The following is a 24,306-nucleotide window of genomic DNA, read 5'->3' as shown; positions in this document are numbered from 1 at the left end:
GCAATAGCCTCTTCAGTTCTGTGGTTCAACACTAGCAAATCATTAGGTAGTGGCTGAATGTACACAAGATCTTCTATAAAGCTCCAAAGGAAAAAATTGCATTGTGTGATGTAGGGCGAATGTGGAAGCCAGCAGAAAAAAACAGTCTTGGACCATTACAAACAATCCAGTGGTCAGGGATTCTGAATTTTAACCACTCTCGTATGAAGAGATGCTAATAGGGAGAGGCTACAGCTTGTTGGCAAATGAACATTTCAGGTTCACCTCCTAACTGGGGAAACAAACCACTCTAGCAACATATCCAAACAAGCCGCCCGTTACAGTAGCTTCAGCGAAAAAAAATTTCTGCACACGTGACGTCAGGACAAAGTGCAGAAAATGTTTAGTTTTAGGGAATCTCTTTGATTTTGTACAGGTTAATGAGGATGTTCTGACCCCAAGATAGGAACACTGTTGCTGTTTACCTTCCTACTTACATGAAAAGTGGTCTCATCTCTTTACCTTTTACATGCACATCCTGCCATTTGAATTGACTACAACATTGGCGGGTGTTTTTGACATATGAGAGACCACAATTTAACTTTAAATGAAATGCACTTTGAACTAAAATTACATACTCAACTGCAGAACACAAAATGCTTTATGCTCAGGAAGTTTGGATATGTGGCAATGTACATGGGAAAACAACAAAGCAGCACTCGAACATGTGCTTATCTATAACTGTCTGAGTTACTCTTTAATTGTGACTTATTAGTGAACACTCTACAATGCTTACAGCTGATAATATTAAAATTTATTATTGGTGCACTTTTATGGGCACCCCAAATTTCCTTAAATGACAACAACAATTACCCCAACAACATTTCTCCAAATACTTCTCTTTGTTAAGACTGACAAAATAAATAAATAAAATGAGAAAAGAATAGAGAAGTGTCACAGAAAGAAAACACACAATAAAAGGTTTTGTTCATGGCAACTGGTGACATCATTGTGCACTATTTTTATGAATTACATAAAAGAAAGATATCATTGTGTTTCTAAAACAAATCAGCTGTCAGTGCACAGTTATTTTATTTTGCAAGAATTGTACTGAATCATCCTAGTATGTTGGGAGTTACAAATGGGACTGTGCTTATTACTCCTCCCCCCCCCCCCCTCTTCCCCCCATCTACCCAGTCTCTCTCTCCCTGTAATACAACTGACCTAGTCACTAAAACCAACTAAAGTATTTTGGTTTCTGCAGACTGTGTGTTATTGACACAATATTTTTAGGTCTTGCTTGATTCACTGCCAAGGTGTAATGATTCATTATCAGAGTCCAACACAGTTGAGATCACAGGGAGCTTCGATGATGCTCTGGCAGGTAACCTGTTGTAAAGAAAAAAATTGCATTTACACACAAATTTAAGATATCAAAGTAAAAATAATTACTTTATTTATCAGTATAGTATTACATGAAATTAACACACTGGCCACAGATGGTTCTGATATACTCTACCTAAATAGCAATGATCACTATGTGTATATATCAACAATGTAGAATCAAACTACAAATATCAGTCTCATACTGGCAAGTGGTGAAGCACTGAGAGCCGTGCTCAGCCATCTGATACAGGTTTTCTAGAGCTCTATTAGTGAATGCTGTGGTGATTCTTTAGATTAGATTATATTCAGTTTTCATTCCATATACCCAAAAATGAAATAATTCTTGTGGGTGTAGAATACATCAGAAAGCATAACATAAAAAACATAAAACAACAGAATATAATACTCACTGCCCTGATCATCTGTCAGAAGATTGTCAAAACAGGTAAATACATTACAGTTAACAGGACCTGCTAATATGTACAGAATTAATGCTGTATCAGAATGAAACAGTATAGCAGAGATGCTGAGCTGCACATAGGCACAACAAAAAGACTGTCACAATGAAAGCTTTCAGCCAACAAGGGTGAGCAACAGCAGCAGGGCATGATGGGAGTGACAACTGGGTGGGAGTAAGGAGGAGGCTGGGGCGGGGAGGGGGAAGGATAGCAGGGTAGGAGTGGGGGACAGTGAAGTGCTGCTGGGGAGCATGCAAGGACGAGGTGAGAGAGTGTAGAACAGCTAGGTGCTGCCAGGAGGTCAGACGGAGGGCAGTGGAGAGATGGGGGTGGACGGTGGGGGTAGCGGAAAAGGAGAGAAGTGAAAAGACTGGGTGCGTTGGTGGAATGAGGGCGGTGTAGTGCTGTTTCTTCCTTCTCACATATTTGGGTGTATTATTGCGAATTTTTTTGGATGTAATCCTATGTTATTTATATAATTTTTTGCATTTTTTTATCACCATCTTGGAGCCTTGCTCCTTTAATATGTGCCAATACAGAAAAGTTTCCTTATCCCTAGTCAGAACACAATACCACTTACTGTTCCTACTTTGTTGCTTGGCTCATGGAATTCCCCCAAATGGCCATACCATCAAATTATCCATCTCTGGCTGCCATCCCTTCTTCCACAATGATTTCCAGCTGTTCAGATTCTGCCATTTCTTAGCCCTCGCCAGCATGATCCAGCAAAACCATATCAACCAAGCCCAAACCTTCTTGCAATACCTTCTCTCCATCCATAAAATTCTCCTGCTATGCAATCCAAAATTCATGGAACCCATAACACGGATTGAAACTCTTGCCCTCCAGGAACTAGAGCAACATGCACAACGATCTCAAAAAACCCTTCACCCTGCTCACTTACTACTTCCACTTTGGAGTACTACTGTCCACCACCTCTACAATGACCTCCAAACCTTCCCTATGTCCCCTCATAGCTGACAAACCTTGTCTCGCAGACCTGCTACTCCTCCAAAACTCACTCCCACCACCTCATAGAATCCACAACCTAAACAGACCCAAATCACAATTATGAACCTTTCCTCCAGAAGCCTTAGCCCCGCAGAAATACCAGTCCTTTCAAAAGGCCTCACCTTTTGCCCCACTCCCAAATCCAATCATGCAGGAATTGTTAAAGACCATCTCTCCTCCTCCCGCTCCCTACAGTGGAAAACTTTTTGCCACCAACCTACCAATCAGACTCAACCAAAGACCAATGTTGAACCGTGCCTGACTCAGTTCATCCTCCATCCACCTGTGATCCACCCACACTGCTCCAAATCACCCTGTTAACTTTCCAGAATTTCTTAACCTCAGACCTTGCCTCACCACCAGTCCCCAAATCCCTCAACATGTAAACTAAACTTACATCCGCAGAAAGAACCACAGTCCACCATCTAAAAACTTATCCTGACCTTATGATTCTACCTGCAGAAGAAGGACTCCACCAGCAGACAGATACATCCACCTACAAACCTTGCCACAGTGACCTCATTCCAGAAATCCAGCAGGATCTCCAGTCACTACTCAAATCTTTAGACCCACCCCAGAGCCTCTCCCTGGAGTCCATCTCTCTGCTCACCTCTACCACCCCCTGCACTACTACCTTTTACATGCTTCCTAAAGTCCATTACCCCAACCAACCAGGGTGCATCATTGTGGCCAGTTACTGTGCCCCCACTGAGAGAATCTCTGCTCTCGTAGACCAACACCTTCAGCCTATTACCCGGAACCTACCCTCCTATAGACAAGATACCAACCATTTCCCCCACTGACTGACTCTCCACAGTTCCTGTCCCTTGACCACATGATGCCCTGCCCGTCACTATTGATGCTACCTCCCTTTACACTAACATCCCTAATGCCCATATCCTTACTGCTACTGAACACTACTTTTCCCAATGCTTGACGGATTCCAAACCAACAACCTCCTTCCTAGTCACCAAGACCAACTATATCCTCACCCATAATTACTTCTCCTTTGAAGGCATTACATTCCAACAAAACTGGGGTACAGCCATGGGCACTCGCATGGCACCATCCTAGGCCAACCTATTCATGGGCCATTAGAGGAATCCTTCCTAAACACCCAGAATCCTAAGCCCCTCACCTGATTCAGATTTATTGATGACATCTTTGTGGTTTGGATTGAGGGTGAGGACACCCTATCAACTTTTGTCCAGATCCTCAACAGCTTCTCCCCCATTTGCTTCACCCGGTCCTACTCAACCCAACAAACCACCTTCCTAGATGTTGACCTCCACTTCAAAGATGGCTACATCAGTACCTCTGTCCATAGCAAACCTACTAAGCACATGCAATACATCCACTTTGACGGCTGCCACCCATTCTATACCAAGAAGTCCCTTCTATACAGCTTGGCCATCCATGGTCATTACATCTTCAGTGACCAGCGGTCCCTCTCGAAATATACCGAGAGGTCTCACTGTGGCCTTCAAAAACCTTAACTACCCTCCCAACCTTGTACAAAAACAAATCTCCCATGCCTTATCTTTCCAGTTTCCCACACCCTCTCAAGGTCTCACCATTCAGCCACAGAGGAGCATTGTCTTCGTAACTCAGTACCACCCAGGACTGGAGCAACTGAATTTCATTCTTTGCCAGGGTTTCGACTACCTCTCATCATGCACAGAAATGAGAAATGTCCTGCCTGCTATCCTTCCCACCCCTCCCACACTGTTATTCTGCCATCCACCAAACCTACACCATATACTCATCCACAACAATGCAACCCCTGCTCCCTGCCTTACCTCATGGCTTATATCCCTGTAATAGACCTAGACGAAATGCCTGTCCCATGCCTTCTTGCACCACCACCTACTCCAGTCAGTTCACAAACATCGCCTATTCCATCAAAGGCAGGGCTGCCTGTGAAACCAGTCACGCAATCAAAAAGCTAAGCTGGAACCACTGTGCTGCATTCTATGTGGGCATGACAACCAACAAGCTGTCTGTCCACATGAATGGCCACCTACAAACTGTGGCCAAGAAACAAGTGGACCACCTGTTGCGGAGCATGCTGCCCAACACGACACCCTTCATTTCAATGACTGCTTCACAGTCTGTGTCATATGGATCTTTCCCACCAACACCAGCTTTCCTGAATTGTGCAGGTGCAAACTCTATCTGCAATGTATCCTACGTTCCCCTAACCCTCCTTGCCTCAACTTTTGTTAGTCATTTTTCTCACCCATCCTGCCCCTTCCCTGTTCCCATTCCAGCACTACACAGCCCTCATTCTATCAATGCACCCAGTCTTTTTACTTCTCTCCTTTTCTGCTAACTCTCCTACCCCCTCCCCTGCCCTCCATCTAACCTCCCGACTGCACCTAGCTGCCTACCCTCTCTCCACCTTGTCCTTGCATAATCCCCAGCAGTACTTCACTGTCCCCCAGCCTTACCCTGCTATCCTTCCCCCTCCCTGCCCCAGCCTCCACCCAAGTTGCCCTTCCTATCATGGACTGTTGCTGTTGCTCGCAGTATGGCTTCAGCTACAAGAGGCTGCAGTCGTGTGTGAAAGTTATGTGTTTGTATGTGAGTGTGTATCACCTATTTTTGACAAAGGCCTTGTTGGCTGAAAACTGATATTGCGACAGTTTTTTCGTTGTGTCTATCTGCCAGTCAGTATCTCCACTGTATGTTGAGTAGCAACTTTTCTTTTCACAATATTGTTACATTCTACCACAATGAAACATAGTTATGCACTTTTAATAAATTTATCATACACAAATACCTAATCTTGACTGCTGTGATCAAGTGCCGTCAAAACTGAAATCTAACAGACATTTTTACTTAAGCTTGTCTAACAAAATGGTTCAAATGGCTCTGAGCACTATGGGACTCAACTGCTGAGGTCATTAGTCCCCTAGAACTTAGAACTAGTTAAATCTAACTAACCTAAGGACATCACAAACATCCATGCCCGAGGCAGGATTCGAACCTGCGACCGTAGCGGTCCTGCGGTTCCAGACTGCAGCGCCTTTAACCGCACGGCCACTTCGGCCGGCCTTGTCTAACAGTCCCTGTTAAGATATTCATCTATAGAGTACATTACACAGCTGCTTCAATTCCAACTACCTCACTTTAAAATATCACATGATTTAAATGTCATATATTGCCAAAAAAAGAAGTACGTCCTTTTAGAGGCTTCTGATTCACTCAAGATTCATGGTTGCAACAGTGGATATGGAGTACATGAAATAATTACATTTACACATAATAGCACAAATGGTTCTGAGATATCAGGTATCAACCCATGCTGAAACACCCACATTAGTATGTGGTGTAGCCTCCATGGGTGACAATGCAGGCACCGACTCTGGCATTCAGTTGATCATACAGATGGTGAATACTGTTCTGGGATACATTATGCGATGCCCGCTCTACCTGTTCCCATAGTTTTGTACAAGTTGTTGGCTGATAAGTCGCATGAGTCACTTTTTGCCGCACCATATCCCACACATGCTCAATTAGAGACAAGTTCGGGAATCATGCTGGCCTGGGAAGTTGCTGCACATGTTGCAGAGCATGTTGGGTTTCACAGACAATGCGTGGGTGAGCATTATCCTGTTGGAAAAACACACCACTTTGCCACTGCATGAATGGCAAAAGAGTGGCTCTAACAACTTTCTGCACGTACCGAGTGCTGGTCACCCTCCCCCTTTCCCCCTCCCTCCAAGAATCATCAAACGTGAATTAGAGTTGTAGCTTATTGCACCCCAGACCATAATGCCTAGGATGGGACCAGTGTGTCTTGGACAAATGCACCCAATGAGACAGTGCTTACATATCTATGTTGTACGTACAAACGGTCATCACTTGCCTGCAGGCAGAATCTGCTTTCACACAGAAGACAATGACATGCCATTCCATCTTCCAAGTGATCCTCTGATGGCGCACTTGAGCCATGCACATTGATGCTGTGGAATGTGTGGAAGACGGGTAAGTGGTGTGTGTACCCACAGCTCCACTGCTAATAACCAGTTCACAATGGTTTGTGTTGACACATCTGGGCTCACAAGCCCTCTTAACTGCGCTGTGGTAGCCGTACGATCTGCCACTGCTGTCCTTATGATATGATGATCCTGGCAGGCATCTGTGCTGAGTGGATGTCCAGAATCTCATCTACTGATGTGAGAATGTTCACATGACCACTGTTACCAGCATCTTTGTTAAATTGATGCTGCAGGTCCAACTTCTCTAGCAATTCTCTGAAAGGATCATCCCGACAATAGGGAGACCACAACTTGACTCCTTTCTAACATGCTCAGCTGGCTGTACGGAGCAGAGTGCGCCTCTATGGCGTAGTTGCTGCTTGCTTCACAGGTCTGCACTGCACAGAGCCTTCTGGCTGTGAGTATTCCCTATTAGGGGATAGTCACAGATGGCACTCTGGCCACTACACTATCTGTTGGTGGATGACATTGAAACCATTATCAGTACGTCTCCTATCCCTCAAGTGGCATATTCCATCATCAGATCAAAATCAAAGTTGTCATTCTAGGTGTGCTAATCCTTTTTCCCTGCGGCGTATTTTACCTCGATTTCTTGTTCTACTGAGTATCATATGTTTACACTTTGCCAATCCATATAAAATAATTCCAAAAACATTTCTGTCAACAATAGAGTAACAATAAATTTGTATGAACATAAAAACAATCACTACAGCAGTATGAACGAAACAAGAGATGCTCTGATCACAGTATGGTGTTCCACATTAAACGAAATTGCGATTAGACTATCTTATGCATCTTTTATAAAGTAACTGCATGAAAAAGTGAAATAAGGATGTTATCAGATATAATCATATGCAATGTAAATGATTTCATGAAATTCTTAAGCTAAGCTTTATACCACTTTTGTATCCAATTCTAAAATCAGCTTTTTTCTTTATCTCATTAAAATGTAATTGTTTTTCTGTGTTGCGGTGATAATTTCAGTGAATATTGTATATGTTATAGATAGTGACTGACAAGTCTGTAGCTCATTATCTTGTATGTCCGCTTTTATGTGAATGAGAGTAATGACAGCATTGCAGTTTTGAGGAATTGTCCCCCTTTGCAAGCATTCTGTAAATAATTTTAAATATTCCTTTGGTGTTACTTTTCTCCCAGAGGATGGAAATAACTGTTCTCAAAACCAAAATAAGTTTTTTGCACTTTTGCGTACATACTGGCAGCACTTAGAATGTTGCCTTCTGAAGATAAGCAGTAGCTAGCCTTTCTGTCTCCTCATAGTTTCATAGTTTTCTGACTTGAATTTTCCTTTTCTGACAGAACATACTGAAGAGCAGATATGGAATTATGTCATACTTTGCTAGTATGAAAGACTGGTCTTAAACAGAGAATTACAAATATCCCTGCACTATGAGCCTATGAGCCTAAAGCTTACAGAACAGCAACGAGAAATACATCTATTGCAAAATTGTTCCTGGCAGCACTACTTACGAGTTATTCAGATTCACTTTAGTTATTTCCCATAAAATCTTCGCTTAACCCTTAATTACTATGGATTATCTCTCAGACTGCTACAATTTTTCGTCTCATGATATTTCATACAATCCAGCAAAGTGAAATGGACTCTTCTGTCTATCTTCTTACTGGATGCAGGCTACACATGCCAGAACGATTGCACTGTTGTTGCTCTTTGTTTCTCATTTATGGCTCTTTAGAGGTCTCACAGTATGTACGATAGTGTTTGCATGTCATTGTTCTGTTGAATGCTACCATTTCTCCATAGTGGAGGAAGCTGGACCTTCCATGTGACATGTTTTACATAAGACAAATTACCCTCAGATGAAGAATTTGGTGATAGCGATAATGACCCTGACTTTGAGATATTTAATGATCACAGCACTAATTCAGAGCACAAAACTGACAACAATGAAGATGTGAGAGCTGATGACGATGGAGAAGCTTGCTACTTTGGCCAGAACAAATGTTTTCAATGGAGAAAACAGGATCCACCAGCTAATGTAAGAACGAGAAGTCTCAGAGCAAACTCTGCTCCTTTAGAGGTATTGAACCTGTTTTTTATCCAAGATATTTTAGATGAAATCATTCCATGGACAAATCTGAAATTATCTAAGCTTTCAGCAGTTTTGAAATTTGGGAATGAATTGGTTTATAGCTTATTTGCAAACGACAGGACAGGCAGAGGTGTTTTCAGATACCTGTTACTATAGAAAGATTTCTGTATTCATTATCTGCATTGCGATTTGATAACCCAGATAATCGGGAGGAGAGGGAGAAACCAGACAAGTCAACAATAATTTCACAGATCTTTCTGCATTTAATCGAAAACTTCAACTTTACTACACTGTAGGTGTAACAGTGTGTGTAGAGGAAATGCTTGTACCTACCTGTGGAAAGTGTAGGTTTAGAATGTATATGCCAAATAAACTGGAAAAATATGGCTTGAAAACTCAGTGCCTCACTGATATTCATATAAATCACTTGTATAATGTGTACATTTATTCCAGAAAAGGAAGTGATGGTGATATCCTTTCATACTATGAGAAAGGTCACAGTGTTCCCACACAGGCTGTTCTTTGAGTGGTGAAACCTATTGAAAACACAGGGTAAAGTATTACAGGTGACAACTGGTACTCATCAGTAGAGCTAGTCAACGAACCTTTGACAAAAGGCCTCACATACACTGGTATGCTGAAAAGAAAGAAAAACAAGATACGACAGCAGTTTCTGCCTAATAAAAAATGAGATGTGAAGGCAACTGTTAATGGTTTTACAGAAGACATGACACTGTTTTCCTTTGTACCCAGGAAGCCCAAAGCTGCAATGCGGATTTCTTCTATGCACCATGCAGTAAACAATGATCACGAGTCAGAAAAACCTCAGATCAACATCTCTATATATAGAAGGCAATGTACTGACTGACTGACTGACTGACTGGCTGACCGAACCTGACTGACTGATAACCACCTAGCCCAAATCAATAAGGATAGAAACTTGAAATTTGGAGAAGGTGGGGATCTTAACTATAGGCACTGTTTAAGAAGGAATTTTTCAAAATTCCAACACTAAGGGGATGAAACACAGGATGAAGAGCATTTTTGAAAAATGTTGCTATTAAGGCAATTTTGAAGCTAGACCTATGAAAAGTAGTATTTGGTTTTTCAGTCAGTTTTTGGAAATTTATCTCTATGGGGGTGAAGTAGCGGGTGAAGGCTATTTTCAAAAATATATCATTATTAAAGAACTACTAAAGTAGCTTTGCAGTTACATCTATGAACATTGGTATTTGATGTCTCAATTACAAATAAAACAATACTTGTTTCTGTGCTTTTGGAAACTGAACCCCTACAGGAATGAAATAAGGGATGAGATTATTATGAAAATATTTTATTATGAAAACATTTTTAAAACTAAATTTATGAAAATTTAAATCTGGCTTCTAAGTTAGGGGAAAAATCATGTTTCACTGTTTCTGGAAGTTCAACCCCTGTGGGGGTGAAACAGGGTCACACCAATCCACAGATTCATCATTGTCCAGCCCGAACTTCTAAGGATAGAAATCTGGAGTCTGGAGAGGGTGTAGATCTTTTACTGTAGGCATCATTTATGAAGGGATTGTCTGAAATTCTACTCCTATGGGGTGAAATGGGATGAAAGGCCTTTTGAAAGTGTGTTGCTATTAAGGGAATTTTGAAGCTGGAACTACAAAAACTGGTAGTTGGTATCTCAGTCAGAAAAAAGAATAAATGTTTCAGCATTTTTGGAAATTCAGCCACTAAAGGGACAAAATAGTGGGTGAAAGTTTTTTTGAAAATAAATAATTACTAAAGAACTACTAATGGATTTTTAAGGCTACATCTATGACAGTTGGTATTTGTTGACTTATCAGTTAGAAATAAAAAAAAAAAAAAAAAAAAAAAAAAAAGACGTGTTTCATAGTTTCTGGAAATTCAGTCCCTAAGGGAGTGCAATATGGGACGAAAATTTTAAGAAATATTTCGTTACATTAAAAAAATGTAATGCCAAATTTACAAAAATAGGTATTTCACTTCTCAGTTATTTAAATTTGATTAAATAAAATAAATCTCTGCTGGCCGTAGAGTCTACGCAAGTGAAGCAGCGGGTGCTAGGCTAGTGTTTTATAATAAGACAAAAGAAGGTGTGGACTGCCTCGACCAAAGGTATGCAGCTTATTCATCAAGTTGCCAGAAGACAAGATGTCATGAAGACTATAGCAAGAGATCTTGCTGAGCCTCACAAAAAGTGTGGACTTCCTATTGGATACTTGCCATCAGACTTGAGTGACACCATCAGAAGACTACTTCATATACATGATGAGCCTCAGACACCAAATGAACAGTCCAAAAAATGAAAAACAAGTGCCTTAAATGCATGCAGGTTGAAATATTCAGGGCCTCACAAGACTACATAATTAGTTTATATTTCTTCTTTTAAAAGTAAAATGTGGGAAAGTTTCTCCCTTCATTGAATTATGGAGTGCAATAGTCACCCTACATTGAAATGATGAGCAGTAAACTGAAAGGTGACTTTGTATAAAATTTCTCATAACTGAAGTGTGCTTTTCCAACTAGTTGTGTTGCAAATCTGTATTATTATCTTCCTGATGATAATCTGTGAGTGAGCAGAGAGCTAACTACCAGCCTTTTTAATAGACCACAAATTTTGTTGTGTGTTATTTGCTTAAATGTTTTAAATCTTGCATTGTTTGAAAACATTCAAATTTCTATTAAGTCCAACTTCTAAGAAGTGCAGTTAACAACAGGGCATGAAAATATATACACAGCAAAACACTGGTTTTGTATATAATAACAAAAAGGTGGCCTGAGAGACCCTCCCATAATAACTGTGTTCCTGCCAGCATCGGTAGTAGTTAATGGTTAAATAACATACAACATTTACTTTTCACCCAATGGAAAAGTAGGAGATCCAACTGTTACCATTTCTTTCTCCTGAACGTATCTGAAATCTTGCTCTCTCTTCACAATACCTAAATTTGAACAATTATGTTTCAACAATTTGGAACATAGTTGACAAATACCTCCACAGCCTCATCTTATATTCTGATGTTAGGTATAATGTCTCAAAGTCATCAAATCTAAGACACACTGCTGTCACAAAAATGGCTTAGGGTTTGGCTACTGTGCATGCCGCCTTGGATCCTTCTGGTATAGTTTCTGTCTCATTTCCTCTCCTTCATAAAGATGCCAACTGCATGGGACTCATGACTAATAGTCATATAAGAATGCTTTCTTCTTAAATTCTCACCTTTGGGGTTTGTTTTGTCAGTGAGCCACAGCACAAAAAATGAGAATGATGAGAAGCACTTTTATAACACTGTTTCTGAATTTTCATGAGACTTTATACCTTGTGAAAACATTAGGTACAGCACTACGGCAAATCATACTCCATCAACAGAAGTTGGATTCGTAGGCGGTAACGTAACAAGTGACACAAACGGGAAAAAAATCAATGTAAGTATACCACATTTATCAACAACTAATGAACACAACTTTATGAACTCCAAACACAAAATACTCAAGACTGTAGGAAAGTTTAGTTTACTTTACCTGCCCAGTTTACCTTCTCCTTGCATAGAAGTATTTTCTCCAGTATTTAATGGTTCTTTTTGGTTACCTGAAAAAAGTAGTTCTGAAATTATAATTGTGAAGACAAGAAAATGTTAATTTTATTTTAGATTAAAGTAACTGTCACAAATACGCACACTAGCTAAGGTGAGAAATAAGAAAAAAGAATAAAAATGAGTATATCAACTAAGCCTTAGTCAAATTAAATTAAATGTCCAATTTAGGGGCTATATTAAATATACATAATTGTTTTTCAAATGTGTTTGTTTTCTGTTATTTTATGAAATTTTTAAATGCTAAATAAATATTGTAAAAAAAGTGAAATCACAAAATAAAGATACTTCCATCAACTCAGTTACAGTAGTTACATAAAGACAAAATAGTCTAACTATTTCTGAAAATAAAAAGAGGTGATTTTACACTAGGATTTTAGAGACTTGTGTCATAAGCTAAGTAAACTTCTAGTCTTCTCAAGTCTAGAAAAATTTCTAATAAATTATTATAAAATGAAGGTTACATACTTCAGGGAATAGAGAGAAAAGTGAAATTCTGCTCTCTCTGGTAAGTACTAAATGCGTAACCAATTGATGCACAGAATTTCTGTTTGGACCAACATTCTGAAATACATGACACTGAAATGCTTGTAAATAACTACAACCGTTAACTGTAGCATATATAGGGTACCTTCAGTGAATTTCCTTTGTCTTTTACTGAAGCAACTGGACTCTTTTCTATTGACCAAGTTCAATGGACATAAAAGCAGTAATTTAGTGCTTTGAGACTAAACAGTAAATTTTCTCACACATACTACTGGCAACACATACTTGGAAAATTATGTATACACCTACAATCTTGTTTCCGAAGCCAATTTTCCCAAATTCAAGTAATGTCAGAGACTTGGTGTTACTATTTATCAGAATTGAACTGACCCTCCATCAAGAAAAAAGGTTAGATCGGTAAACAAAAGAAACGATTAAGGCCTTCAAACCACGTCTCTGAGGTGTAGACTGAGGTCACATCTACAGTAAAAAATGTGTCAATTCAAAGAAAATTTGTTACAATGAAATAACAACAATAAAGAAGGTGGCTTTACAAAAATATATAAGAATAAATACAAATAATACAAAAAAGCCAGGAATTACCATGAGGATAAAGATACCTTGCAAACAAAAGTGGACTGGCATATCACATCAAAAAATTTAGGCAACTCTGTCTAAATAAAATATAGGCAAAAAGACTGCAGAACATGATGGTAATTGAGAAATTTAAAAGTTTATAAAAGGTTCCATAAAATAATGCCCTACACATAAATTCTTCATGGTAGCAACTGTAAGTGTTGTAGACTGTTGGTTCAAGGTCAAAATTAGATCAGTGTGGTGCAAGTACTGCTTCGTCATCTTCCCACTTGCAGTGTCACACACACAAAATGGTGACTCCTTAGTGTTTTGCGTTCTCCAGTTTTCTAAAAGTGAATCTGTAATTTCACTTCAAGGTATTACTTCCATTACTTTGTACGTGTTAACTAAAGTGTCGGGAAGGATTTGATTTTAGGTTGAATGTGTGCTGTATTACTAACAGCCACTGACTAGCACACCTCTAATCGCCTAGCATCACCCTGGTCTTGAAGAGGTTAACCACATCCTCCACCAGGGCTTCAACTACCTCTCACTGTATCCTGTGATGAGGGATATCCTACTCACAGCCCCCCAGGTATAGTTCAACTGCCCACCCAACCTACAGAATATCCTTTTCTATACTTATTCTAACCCTAATCCCTATCCTGCCCCCCCCCCCCCCCCCCCCCCCCACAGATCATTCTCTTGTGGTCAGCCCAGGTGCAACACCTGTCACATACACCCACCCACCATCTCTTACCACAGTCCTGTCACAGGCATTTCCTGACCAATAAAGGGCAAGGCTACACGTGAAAGCAGCTATGTTGTATACCAGCTATGCTGCAATTACTGTACAGCCGTTCTGTGTGGGCATGAAAAATAATCAACTGTCTACTCGCATAAATAGCCACTGCAAAACTGTGGCAAACTGCAAACTTGACCATCCAATTGCTGAACGTGTTATACACAACAAAAATGACTTAACAGCTGCTTCTGTAGGCGGGCCATTTGGATACTCACCTCCAGCACAAATTTCTCTGAGCTATGCAGATGTGAGTATCTCCCCCTCCACCCGTTTTTCAACCCATCTTCCTTCTCTCTCCCCTCCCTTTTTGCCTCTTCATCTTTACCTTTCTCTCTTCCTTCTCCCCCTCCCTCTGTCTTTCTACATCTCTTTCTGCTCTCAATAGAATCATACATAGTTTTAAATGTTGATATGTAACACACAAAGAAATCAAGATGTAACTGCAAAAATCTACGACGACCAATTTTAAACAGGTATGAGCATCTCCCCGAAACTGGAATTGCAGTACAGAAAATCGCTGTTTATTTAATAGTAGATGATTCTCAGCTGGACATAATAATTTCAGTGAGCTTTGCAAGTTCTGCCCAGATCAATTAAGTAACATTTTAGCTGTATCCAGTGGTTGTGACAGTCAAGGTTTCCTCCCAGACAAAATGAAAATTTCAATTATAAAACTGCTTTAGAAGAAAGGAGATAAACACAAGTTACATAATACTGTCCTATTTCTCTTATGAAAACATTCTATAACATCACTGAGAAAGTACTGAATGTCAAAACTGTTACACATCTTGCTGCTATAAGACAATTTTAATTTTTAAAAGGTACATTCACTAACGAACCAATATTCTTATCCTCAAATGTTTAGTGGAATTCTTAAAAACTATGGTGTTACCAGCTGATACATATCCAGAGCTTACAAAATATTTAATATTATTAATCATAATTGATGTGTTAGGAAAGGCTACAACTATGTCTTTCATAATCCGAATCATTACAAATTACTTCCTGGCAAAAGACATCGGCATGGTTTTCAAAACCACATCATGTAAACACAACTTGTGCTTTACTCACATGACGTAGTGAAAGCCTTTGATCAAGGTCTCCAGTAGATGCCATATTTCCTGACTTCGAAAAAGCATTTTAACCAGCACCTTCGCTTATTCTCGAAAGTATGATCACATGGGGTACCAAAAAATATTTTTATTTGGAATGAGGATGTGTTGATAAGGAGGATGCAGCATTTTATCATGGATGGAAAATTTTCGACAGACACACAAGTAACTTCCGGTGTACCTCAAGGAAGTATGTTGGGACCCTTGCTGTTCATATTGTACAGTGATGACTTGGCAGACAATATTAGTTGTAACATCAGCCTTTCACAACTGATAAGGTCACCTATAATGAAGCACTGTCTGAAAAAAACTGCACAAATGCTCAACAAACTTGATAAAGTTACAAAGTGGTGCAAAGACTGTCAAATTCCTTTAAAAGTTAATGAATGTAAAATTCAGCACTTCACAAAATGAAAAAAATCAAAGTATCCTAAGAAAACAATACCAATGAATCACAACTGATATCAGGCAACTCATTTAAATACCTGGGTGTAACAGTTTGCAGATATGAAATGGAATGATCACATAGATTCTGTAATAGCTAAAACAAGCAGCAGACTTTGACTCATTGGTAAGATACTGGGAAAATGCAAATCAATTTACAAAGTAAGGTTACAAAATGTGAATGTCACTCATCCTACAACACTGATCATGTGAGTGTGACATCAGTACAAATAGGACTACAAGAGCATATTGAATGTATACAAAGAAGGGCAGTTTAAATGGTCAGAGGTTTATAATAGAGATGCTGAAAAACCTGAACTGTCAGATGCTTCAAAAGAGACACCAACTCTTCTTTGAAAGCCTGCTTCTAAAGTTTCAAGAGCCAGCATTAAGTGAGGAATCTGTGAATATTCCACAATTCCATAGATATCAATTGCAATGCTTCTTCCCATGCTCGATATGGGAATGGAGTGGGAAGAAGTCCTAATAAGCGGTACAATGGGAAATATCGTCTGCCATGCAGTTCACAGTATTTTGAAATGTATAAGATTCTTCCAGGGTCTGTCCTTGTTCCACCCTTGTTTCTCACACCAAGCTGCAAGCATTTAACATCCACTACTGGATAAAAGTCTCTTCTTGACTTTCTGTTTCTGATACATTTGGACTTAATTTGGAAAACTTTATTTAGTTTTCCATATGCCTCCCAGCCACTTTTTTTACACTCTATTGATTTATTTTGCTCTTCATTTAGTTGTGATCTCCATCATCGTCTGGTTCCACGACTTTATTGTTAATTTAAAATTTTATCTTTTGGATATGTTGCTTATGAATTATTGTAGTTTTATTGCAAGAGACTTTTAAACCAACTTTCAAACATCCTTTATTAAGTTCTTTCACTCACTGATAAAGTTTAACTGCACTAGACATGAACAGTTCAATTTCTTTTGCAAAAAAAAGTGATTCACAAATATGTTCCATTAGCCTGTGTTCATTTTCTGTTTTCACAGACTAAAGATCTCAAAATCTCCTCTAGGACTGCTGAGAATACTTTCAGTGATGTGGAATTTCCCTGTCCGATTCCTCTTTCAATGTTGAGTGTTTCACTAAAATGAATCTGCTACCAACTGTAGCACTGATGTCTATACTATTCCATGTACTAATATACAATGAAACAATGTCTTGTTTCTCAAGAACTGCTAGAACAGATTTTATTGGTACTAAACCAAAAGATTTGTTCTAATCTATGAATACCACCAGATAAAATGATAGTTCTTCCTCACTGCTCAGCTGTATAATTTCCTTCATTACTTCCAAATGGTCCACTGTGTTCTATTCACTACTAAAGCCAGATCGCTGATTTGTCTCATTCAAGTGTAAACATACTGTACATTACAGATAGGCTGCTGACATCTCTATAGCTTTTCTTGTCTGTATCTTTCCTTGTGAAGGTGAGTAATGATGGAATTTTTTTAGTTTTGGGGAGCCATCTTCTTTCACAACTATTCTTTAAATAATTTTGCAAGTAGTTTCTGGATTACACCACCTTGATCTCTAATCATGTCTACTGAAATATCACGAGCTCTTGGTACCTTCCTTTTCTTCCGACTCCGAATAACTTCATGCCTCACACCTGCCATTACTTCTGGAATGTCATTCGTTTTATTTTGGCTATCTGTGTTTTTTTACTCAAGTCAAACTATTATGTTCCTATTACTGTAAGTTTAAATAATATTTTTCCCTGGTTCTACCTGAATCTTTTTTTCTGTTGTTTGCATAAGTACCTTTGCTATAATTGCTTTGTCTATATTTGTATAACCTACAATTTCCATGACAATGAACTTAGGGTATCACATACAATTACGCACTATCTATTCTTGCATAAACTCTCACATCTTACAAGTCTATGATCAATTGTGGTTTAGGAGTGTCACATCCTGTATGACTATTCGATAAAATGTAGTCACTTTAATTTTCAGTTCCATATTGGCCTTGCCAAGTCCCTTTTCACTTTATTTCCTTCTGCGAGAAAGTGTTAAGGATACAAAATGTGATGCATGTGCAAAAGTAAGAGTACTGAGCCTCTGATGTTCAAAAGTATTCTTTCCCAACAATGTTGGCAGCACTGTGTTCCAGAATAAGGTGTTGGCAGTAGAATTCACAATAGTTTGTCAAAGTTGGCTGAAAACTCTCGTTTTAACGGCATTTTGAAATGAGTATCTGTATTCCAAATCACCTCCAAGGTGAGGAGCACAATATGGTTTCTCTTCGCAAAAGGAAATGTTCTGTTCCAGATTTTTAATGAAATCAAAACAGTTTATGAGGATATTGTGATGAACCACAACTAATGTTACAAGACGTGTTGTTAGTTTGAAGTTGCCAGAACAGATGAACAATGGAATGGGAATCCCTCAATTGTGACTGATAAGATGATTTACAACTTCGAATAAATGATTAGTTGTGACCATCAAATGACTTTAGATAAGATGAACACAATGTTGCCTGAAGTCATTACAGAAACACTCAGTTTTCAAAAACTGTGTGTGAGCTACATGCCAAAACAGCTCACATACCAATACGAAGTCAGCATAATTGTATCTTGATAGGAATTTCTACAGCTCTCCAAACTGAAGTTTGAACTATTCTTCTTCTTTCTTGGGACTGGCAAAGAAATGTGGGCTGCCTGCTACATACCTGAGAAGAAAAGACAATGTAATGACAACATCCCTCCTCACCATCAATAAAAAATTTGAAATTCTTGTTTCAGCTTTAAATAATCATCGACTTTTGTCTTTTGGAATGGTAAAGGGTTTGGCTTCATTGAATTTCTGCCCCAGGGGGAAGAATTAATGCTTCATGGTATGTGAAACCCTAGAAAACCATGGAGGATTATAGAGAAGAACAGAAGGAGAATGCTGATGAAGAGAGTTTGCTTCTTGCAAGAAAATAAAAGTCCCCACACAAGCACCACAATACTGCAACTCTTGGATTCATTCGGTTGAGATGTCATTAATCATCCAGCTCAAAACCTTGATTTGCCACCTTCAGATTTTCATCTTGTCATTTCTCTGAAACTGTTTAAAGAGTGAAACAGTGTTCTACCAACGATGAGGTTCAGAATGCTATCAGGACACTTTTTTGATGAAGATATCAGAAAGCTCATCCATCAGGTCACAAAGTGTATTGAAAATGAAAGTGACTATGATGAAATTTAGTGTTTGATGTATTTCATAAATATATTGGCTCTTGGATTTTTAAGCAATTGAGTGCTCTTTATTGCTGGACATTCCTCACAGGTGTCGAGGTAGCAAAAAATCTTAATTGAACTATATATTTGGAGGAGTTATGCTGGGAGTATAAGGAACATAGAAAAAGAAACTATGACGCTTGTGTATCTGCAAATCATGGCAAGGACGTTATTACAGTCATATCAGTGGAATGAACTCAAGGGAGAAACTGCAACAACAAAAGGAAAATTTACATAGAAGTCAGATAACAGTAATTAACATATGAACTTGTGGGCTTGTCATAATTTAGTGGTTATATAGTCAGAGATGGATTTGAGGAATGCAAGATACACTTTTGATGGATGTTCACCTCCATCTAGTAAACCAGAGTTACTGTTATCTCGAGCACTGTTAACAACACCATGGAAACCACTTGCAGCATGTGTGTTTAGTCTGATGACTACAGTCAAAACTGGTAATAGCATTGTGAAATGCTCTTGTGAGTGTGTATAACAAAATCTAAAAATAACAGAACCCAGGATTAATCAGAGAGTTGACGAATTAGGTGTGGGAATGAAAGGATCTGGTTGTGATTCACCTATGGGTTGGCATAAATCTAACGAGATCAACCTTGTAAGTAACGTGATCGAGGGTTGGTTTCTAGAGAAGGTTTTTAGCATCAGGTATGGCAGCGAATGGGGGAAAAATGAGAAATAAGAATGTGTTATGATGGGATATGATTTGAATGAGGGAGAACTTGGAGAACAAAATGCTTGGCAATGTAAAGAGCAGATCATAGACTAGGAAGACAGACACAGTGGGCAATGGACGATGAGCATCAGTGTAAAGATGTTGGAACGTCCTTCAAGGAAACTGCAAGGAGATGATGAAAGGGGTGTCAGGAACGGAAGGTCACAGTCTGAGAGATGAAATAAGGACCTTCTTCACAACATTACAAGAAAGAGAATCAGAACTCACTGAAACAGGAATACCAGTTTGTATCAGAATTTGTAGAAATTTTTCAGTGTAGGGAAATAATCAGTGGGAAATGTGTATACAAGATTACTAGATAAACACATAAGAAAGGATTTACTGCGGGAAGATGAGATCAGTATATCTGAGACGAAGTGGCTCTTAGCTGTTACTGAATGTTAAAGGTGAAAGAGAAGGTCTCAGTAGTTAGAGAAAATGTAAAGAACCTCATTTGAATTTATTGTTGGGATTAAAGGGATCATAGAAACTCCAGTGTGTGGTGTGAGAAATCTTGGGAGCTACAGACAGACTAAGTATATCAGTTTGGAAGTAAATATATTTTAATATAACATGAATAGTAGCAGTGAGACAGCAATTTTTAGCACCACCACAGCTGAACATGGATATCATTATAAGAATGCACTGTATAATAAATACCATCTTACAAGGGGTTAAGTTCTATGTACAAGGACCGTCTGGAAAATAAGTACTATTTTGTTCTTCTGCAACTGTACCCCTAGTGTCACAGTTCTGTACATTCACACTCACTTCTCTCATTCATTATCTTTACATTGAATCCATTACAGTCAAATTGTTGTGTTTACATTTATTAGTGATAATTCAAAATGTTTAAGACAATCTTCGAGCACACTGACTGTGAAGTGCATTCTGTAATACGGTTTTCGAATGCAAAGAATGTTAAGTCATCTGAAATTCACCATTAGTTTGTAGAGATTTGTGGTGAAAATGTAATGACTGATGTAATGTTGTAATGACTGATGGAATGTTGAGAAAGTGGGTGAGACAGTTCAATGGTGGATGAACCCATGGCTAAAACAGATAGTTCACAATAAGTGGTGAGTTCCCAAAATTTTCAAAAACTGTTTTGGATGAGATTGTCACCAACTGCTTAAATTTTCGAAAATTGTGTTCCCACTGGGTTCTGAAAATGCTTCCGGTGTGTTCTGAAAATGCTTACGGACGTCCACAAAACGAAACAACTTGGCAGTGTTTTGACATTTCTTACCCAATACAGTGATGAGGGGATGAATTCTTAAACAGAATTGCGACTGGTGATGAAAACTGGGTTTGTCATGTCAATCCAGAATCAAAACAAGAGTCAATGGAGTGGAGGCACTCGTGATCCCCTCAAAAAACAAAAATTCAAAACAAAATTGTCAGCACAAAAAATCATATGCACTGTATTCTAGAGCAGCACTGTATTCTAGAGCACACAGGGCATTCTGCTTGTCGAGTTCCTCCCCAAGAATGGTCTTCAATGTGATACAATACTGTGAAACACTGATGTGCAATTCAAAAAAAAAGCTGTGGAACACTCAGTCAATGCATTGTTTTGCTTTGTGACAATGCACATCTCCATTTTACTGGTGTCACTCAAAAACTTATTCAAGAATTCAGCTGGTAGCAGTTCAATCACCCACCGTACAGCCCCAGTCTCGCACCTTATGACTGCTACTTGTTGTTGAACTTTAAGCATGATTTTGGAGGAAAGTGGTTTGACAGCAACGACGACTCAAAAAACGGTGTTCAGCAGCGAATCTTCACTGGTTGCATTTTTCTATGAAGAAAAAAAAGAAAAGTTGCTTTTCTGCTATGACAAATGTCTGAACAATGGTGGTAACCACATAGAAAAACAATTAAAGAAATGCTCTTTCTTGCAAAAATAAATTTTGGTTTAAAAATGATGTTTTATGAGTTTTTTTCCAAAACTGTACTTACTTTTTAGATATGAATCATACAGTTTTGAGAAGTTGAAGTTTGAAAAGGAGATGGAATCTGGTTTTAGTGCGTGATCAGCATTTGGAAGAGCCAACAAGGACTATCTCAGTATGAGAAAATTTAGTTCAAGATATAGTAAGGGATAGTCAAGTAATAAGATAATGTTGGTTGAAAGAGTACCAACAGCCCAGTGAAAACAATTGAAAACCTGATGATAATAAATTATTCTTGGATAATCTGGTAACTGTTGAAATGTTTTGATATTAACTCCAAGCTATTTTTGTGTAATCCTCCCAACATCACTGTTGAGGAGAAAGGGACTAGAAGAGTAGTTAGATGGAATGATTAACTGGGGGAGGAGTTATTGAGGAAAGCAATAGTGAATATAACACTATTTTAGTAGCAGCTGAACGCAAGGATAAAAATGTGAGACATGTGTTAGATGTGGGGTTCCAAACATAATAGCTGAAAGAGAGTCCTTAGGCAACGAATAAGTTCATTCAAGTTTTCAGTGAGGTAAAGTTTATGTCAAATTTGGATTTGGCAGTAGGTGATCCTGAAAGTGCACTGACTTCTTACATGGGAGAAAATCCTTTCTGTGGAAGGCACAGCATCTCCATCTTGCTTCCACTGCCTATATATGTCTCTCTTCCAATGCCTCCTCTCTCACTTACACTGAATCCTTTTGTCGTCTTTTCCTACTGCCACTGTTTCCACCACACCTCTGCAGCTTAAAAATTCGGAGGTGGGGGCAGGGGTCCAATTTACTTACGAGGTGGAATCCAGAATTTTCAGGACTGGTGCTGCCATCTTGAAAGTGGTAGTAGATCTTTGCACGACTAGGTGGTGAGAGCTGCATATCTGATGAGTCAGCGTGCGGACTGGCATTCAGCTGGGAGGTGTTGCGTGTCCACAGTGATTTCTGTAATACTCTGTGTTTGGTGTGTGGCGATTTTACGATGGATCCACAAACAGAACAGTGCATGTGTATCAAATTCTGTGCGAATCTTGGGAAAAGTGCTACGGAGACCCTTGCAATGATTCAACAAGTGTTTGGGGGACAGAGCATGAGCCGTACATGTGTATATGAGTGTCATGCTCGGTTCAGGGCCAACCGTACAGACGTCAAAGATGATGCTCACACTGGAAGGCCCATTAGCCGCACAATGCCAGACATTGTTGCCAAACTTCAACAATTGGTTGGTGCAGATCAACGTCGAACCATTCAAGACCTTGCGAATGAATTGGGTATTGGTCATGGGACATGTCAACGAATGTTGACTGATGAATGCATCGTGTCGCTGCAAAATTTGTGCCAAGGATCTTGACTGCCGATCAGAAGGCACTGCGTGTTGAAGTGTGCACGGACCTTTATCAGACCGCATCTGATGATCCAACCTTCTTATCACGAGTTATCACTGGTGATGAGAGCTGGATTTACATTTATGACCCAGAGACAAAGCAACAATCATCCCAGTGGAAGAGCCCGGGCTCTCCAAGACCCAAAAAAGCGAGACAGGTGAAGAGCAAAGTGAAGAGCATGATAATAATTTTCTTTGATACCAAGGCAATTGTGCACAAAGAATTCATCCCACCCAACTAAATGGTGAATTCCGCATACTGCTGTGACCTTTTGCGATGGATCTGTCAAAATGTGTGGCGATGACGGCCCGAACTTTGGCGTCAAGGGAACTGGCTGCTGCATCACGACAACACACCCTGTGACACGTCCTTGCTCACCAGGACCTTTTTGGCAAAAAACAACATGGTGGTTGTACCCCACCCACCATATTCGCCAGATTAGGCATCTTGCAACTTCACGCTGTTCCCAAAACTGAAACTCAAGTTGAAAGGCCATCGGTTCGACACTCTAGAGATGATTCAAGAATCATTTCTGATGGTGATAAACAACCTCAAAGAACAGGACTTCCAGAAAATGTTTGACCAGTGGCAGAAGCACTGGGACCGGTGTGTACATGTGGATGGCAACTACTTCAAGGGTGATGGTGACCATTAGACCAAACGTATAGTTTTCAACAGATGGCAGCACCAGTCCCGAAAACTTTGGACAGCACCTCGTATTCCCCTATACCCACATGTTAAAATTTTGGTCCAAAACACACCATCCCCTGTATCTATGAGTTACATTTCACCAGACTGAGAGGATCCAGTCAATGACTCTCTCTGATAGCACTGTTGTTTCTCTCTTCCATTGTCACTGTTCTCTCTGCTACTCTCCTGCAGCACAAAAATGCAAAGTATGTTTGCATGTCACAATTTTTGGCAAGATGAGAAAACAAACACCATAAACAATACTAGAATGCATAATTAATAATGAAAATCTTAAGTGTGCTAAATATTTAAGATTTAGATTTCATTATTAATTATGCATTCTAGTATTGTTTATTATGTTTGTTTCTGGATTCACTTAT

The 24,306-nt window shown here is 39.2% G+C and overlaps 1 protein-coding gene across 1 annotated transcript in view; it reads right to left on the bottom strand.

Annotated features, from left to right (window-relative positions):
• Nucleotides 1-1,177: 1,177 nt before the first annotated feature.
• The window catches only part of LOC124608455 (dentin sialophosphoprotein), a 90,921-nt gene continuing 67,792 nt past the window's right edge, over nucleotides 1,178-24,306 (bottom strand). Inside the window, exons 6-7 of the mRNA XM_047139986.1 lie at nucleotides 12,445-12,511; nucleotides 1,178-1,368 (exon numbers count right to left, since the gene is read on the bottom strand). Coding sequence (XP_046995942.1) covers nucleotides 1,269-1,368; nucleotides 12,445-12,511 — 167 coding nt within the window. The 3' untranslated portion in view covers nucleotides 1,178-1,268. The remainder of the gene's footprint in view (nucleotides 1,369-12,444; nucleotides 12,512-24,306) is intronic.

The sequence above is a fragment of the Schistocerca americana genome, chromosome 1 (genome assembly GCF_021461395.2).
Source record: "Schistocerca americana isolate TAMUIC-IGC-003095 chromosome 1, iqSchAmer2.1, whole genome shotgun sequence".
Lineage (NCBI taxonomy): Eukaryota > Metazoa > Arthropoda > Insecta > Orthoptera > Acrididae > Schistocerca > Schistocerca americana.
This window is presented reverse-complemented; position numbering and strand designations above follow the sequence as displayed.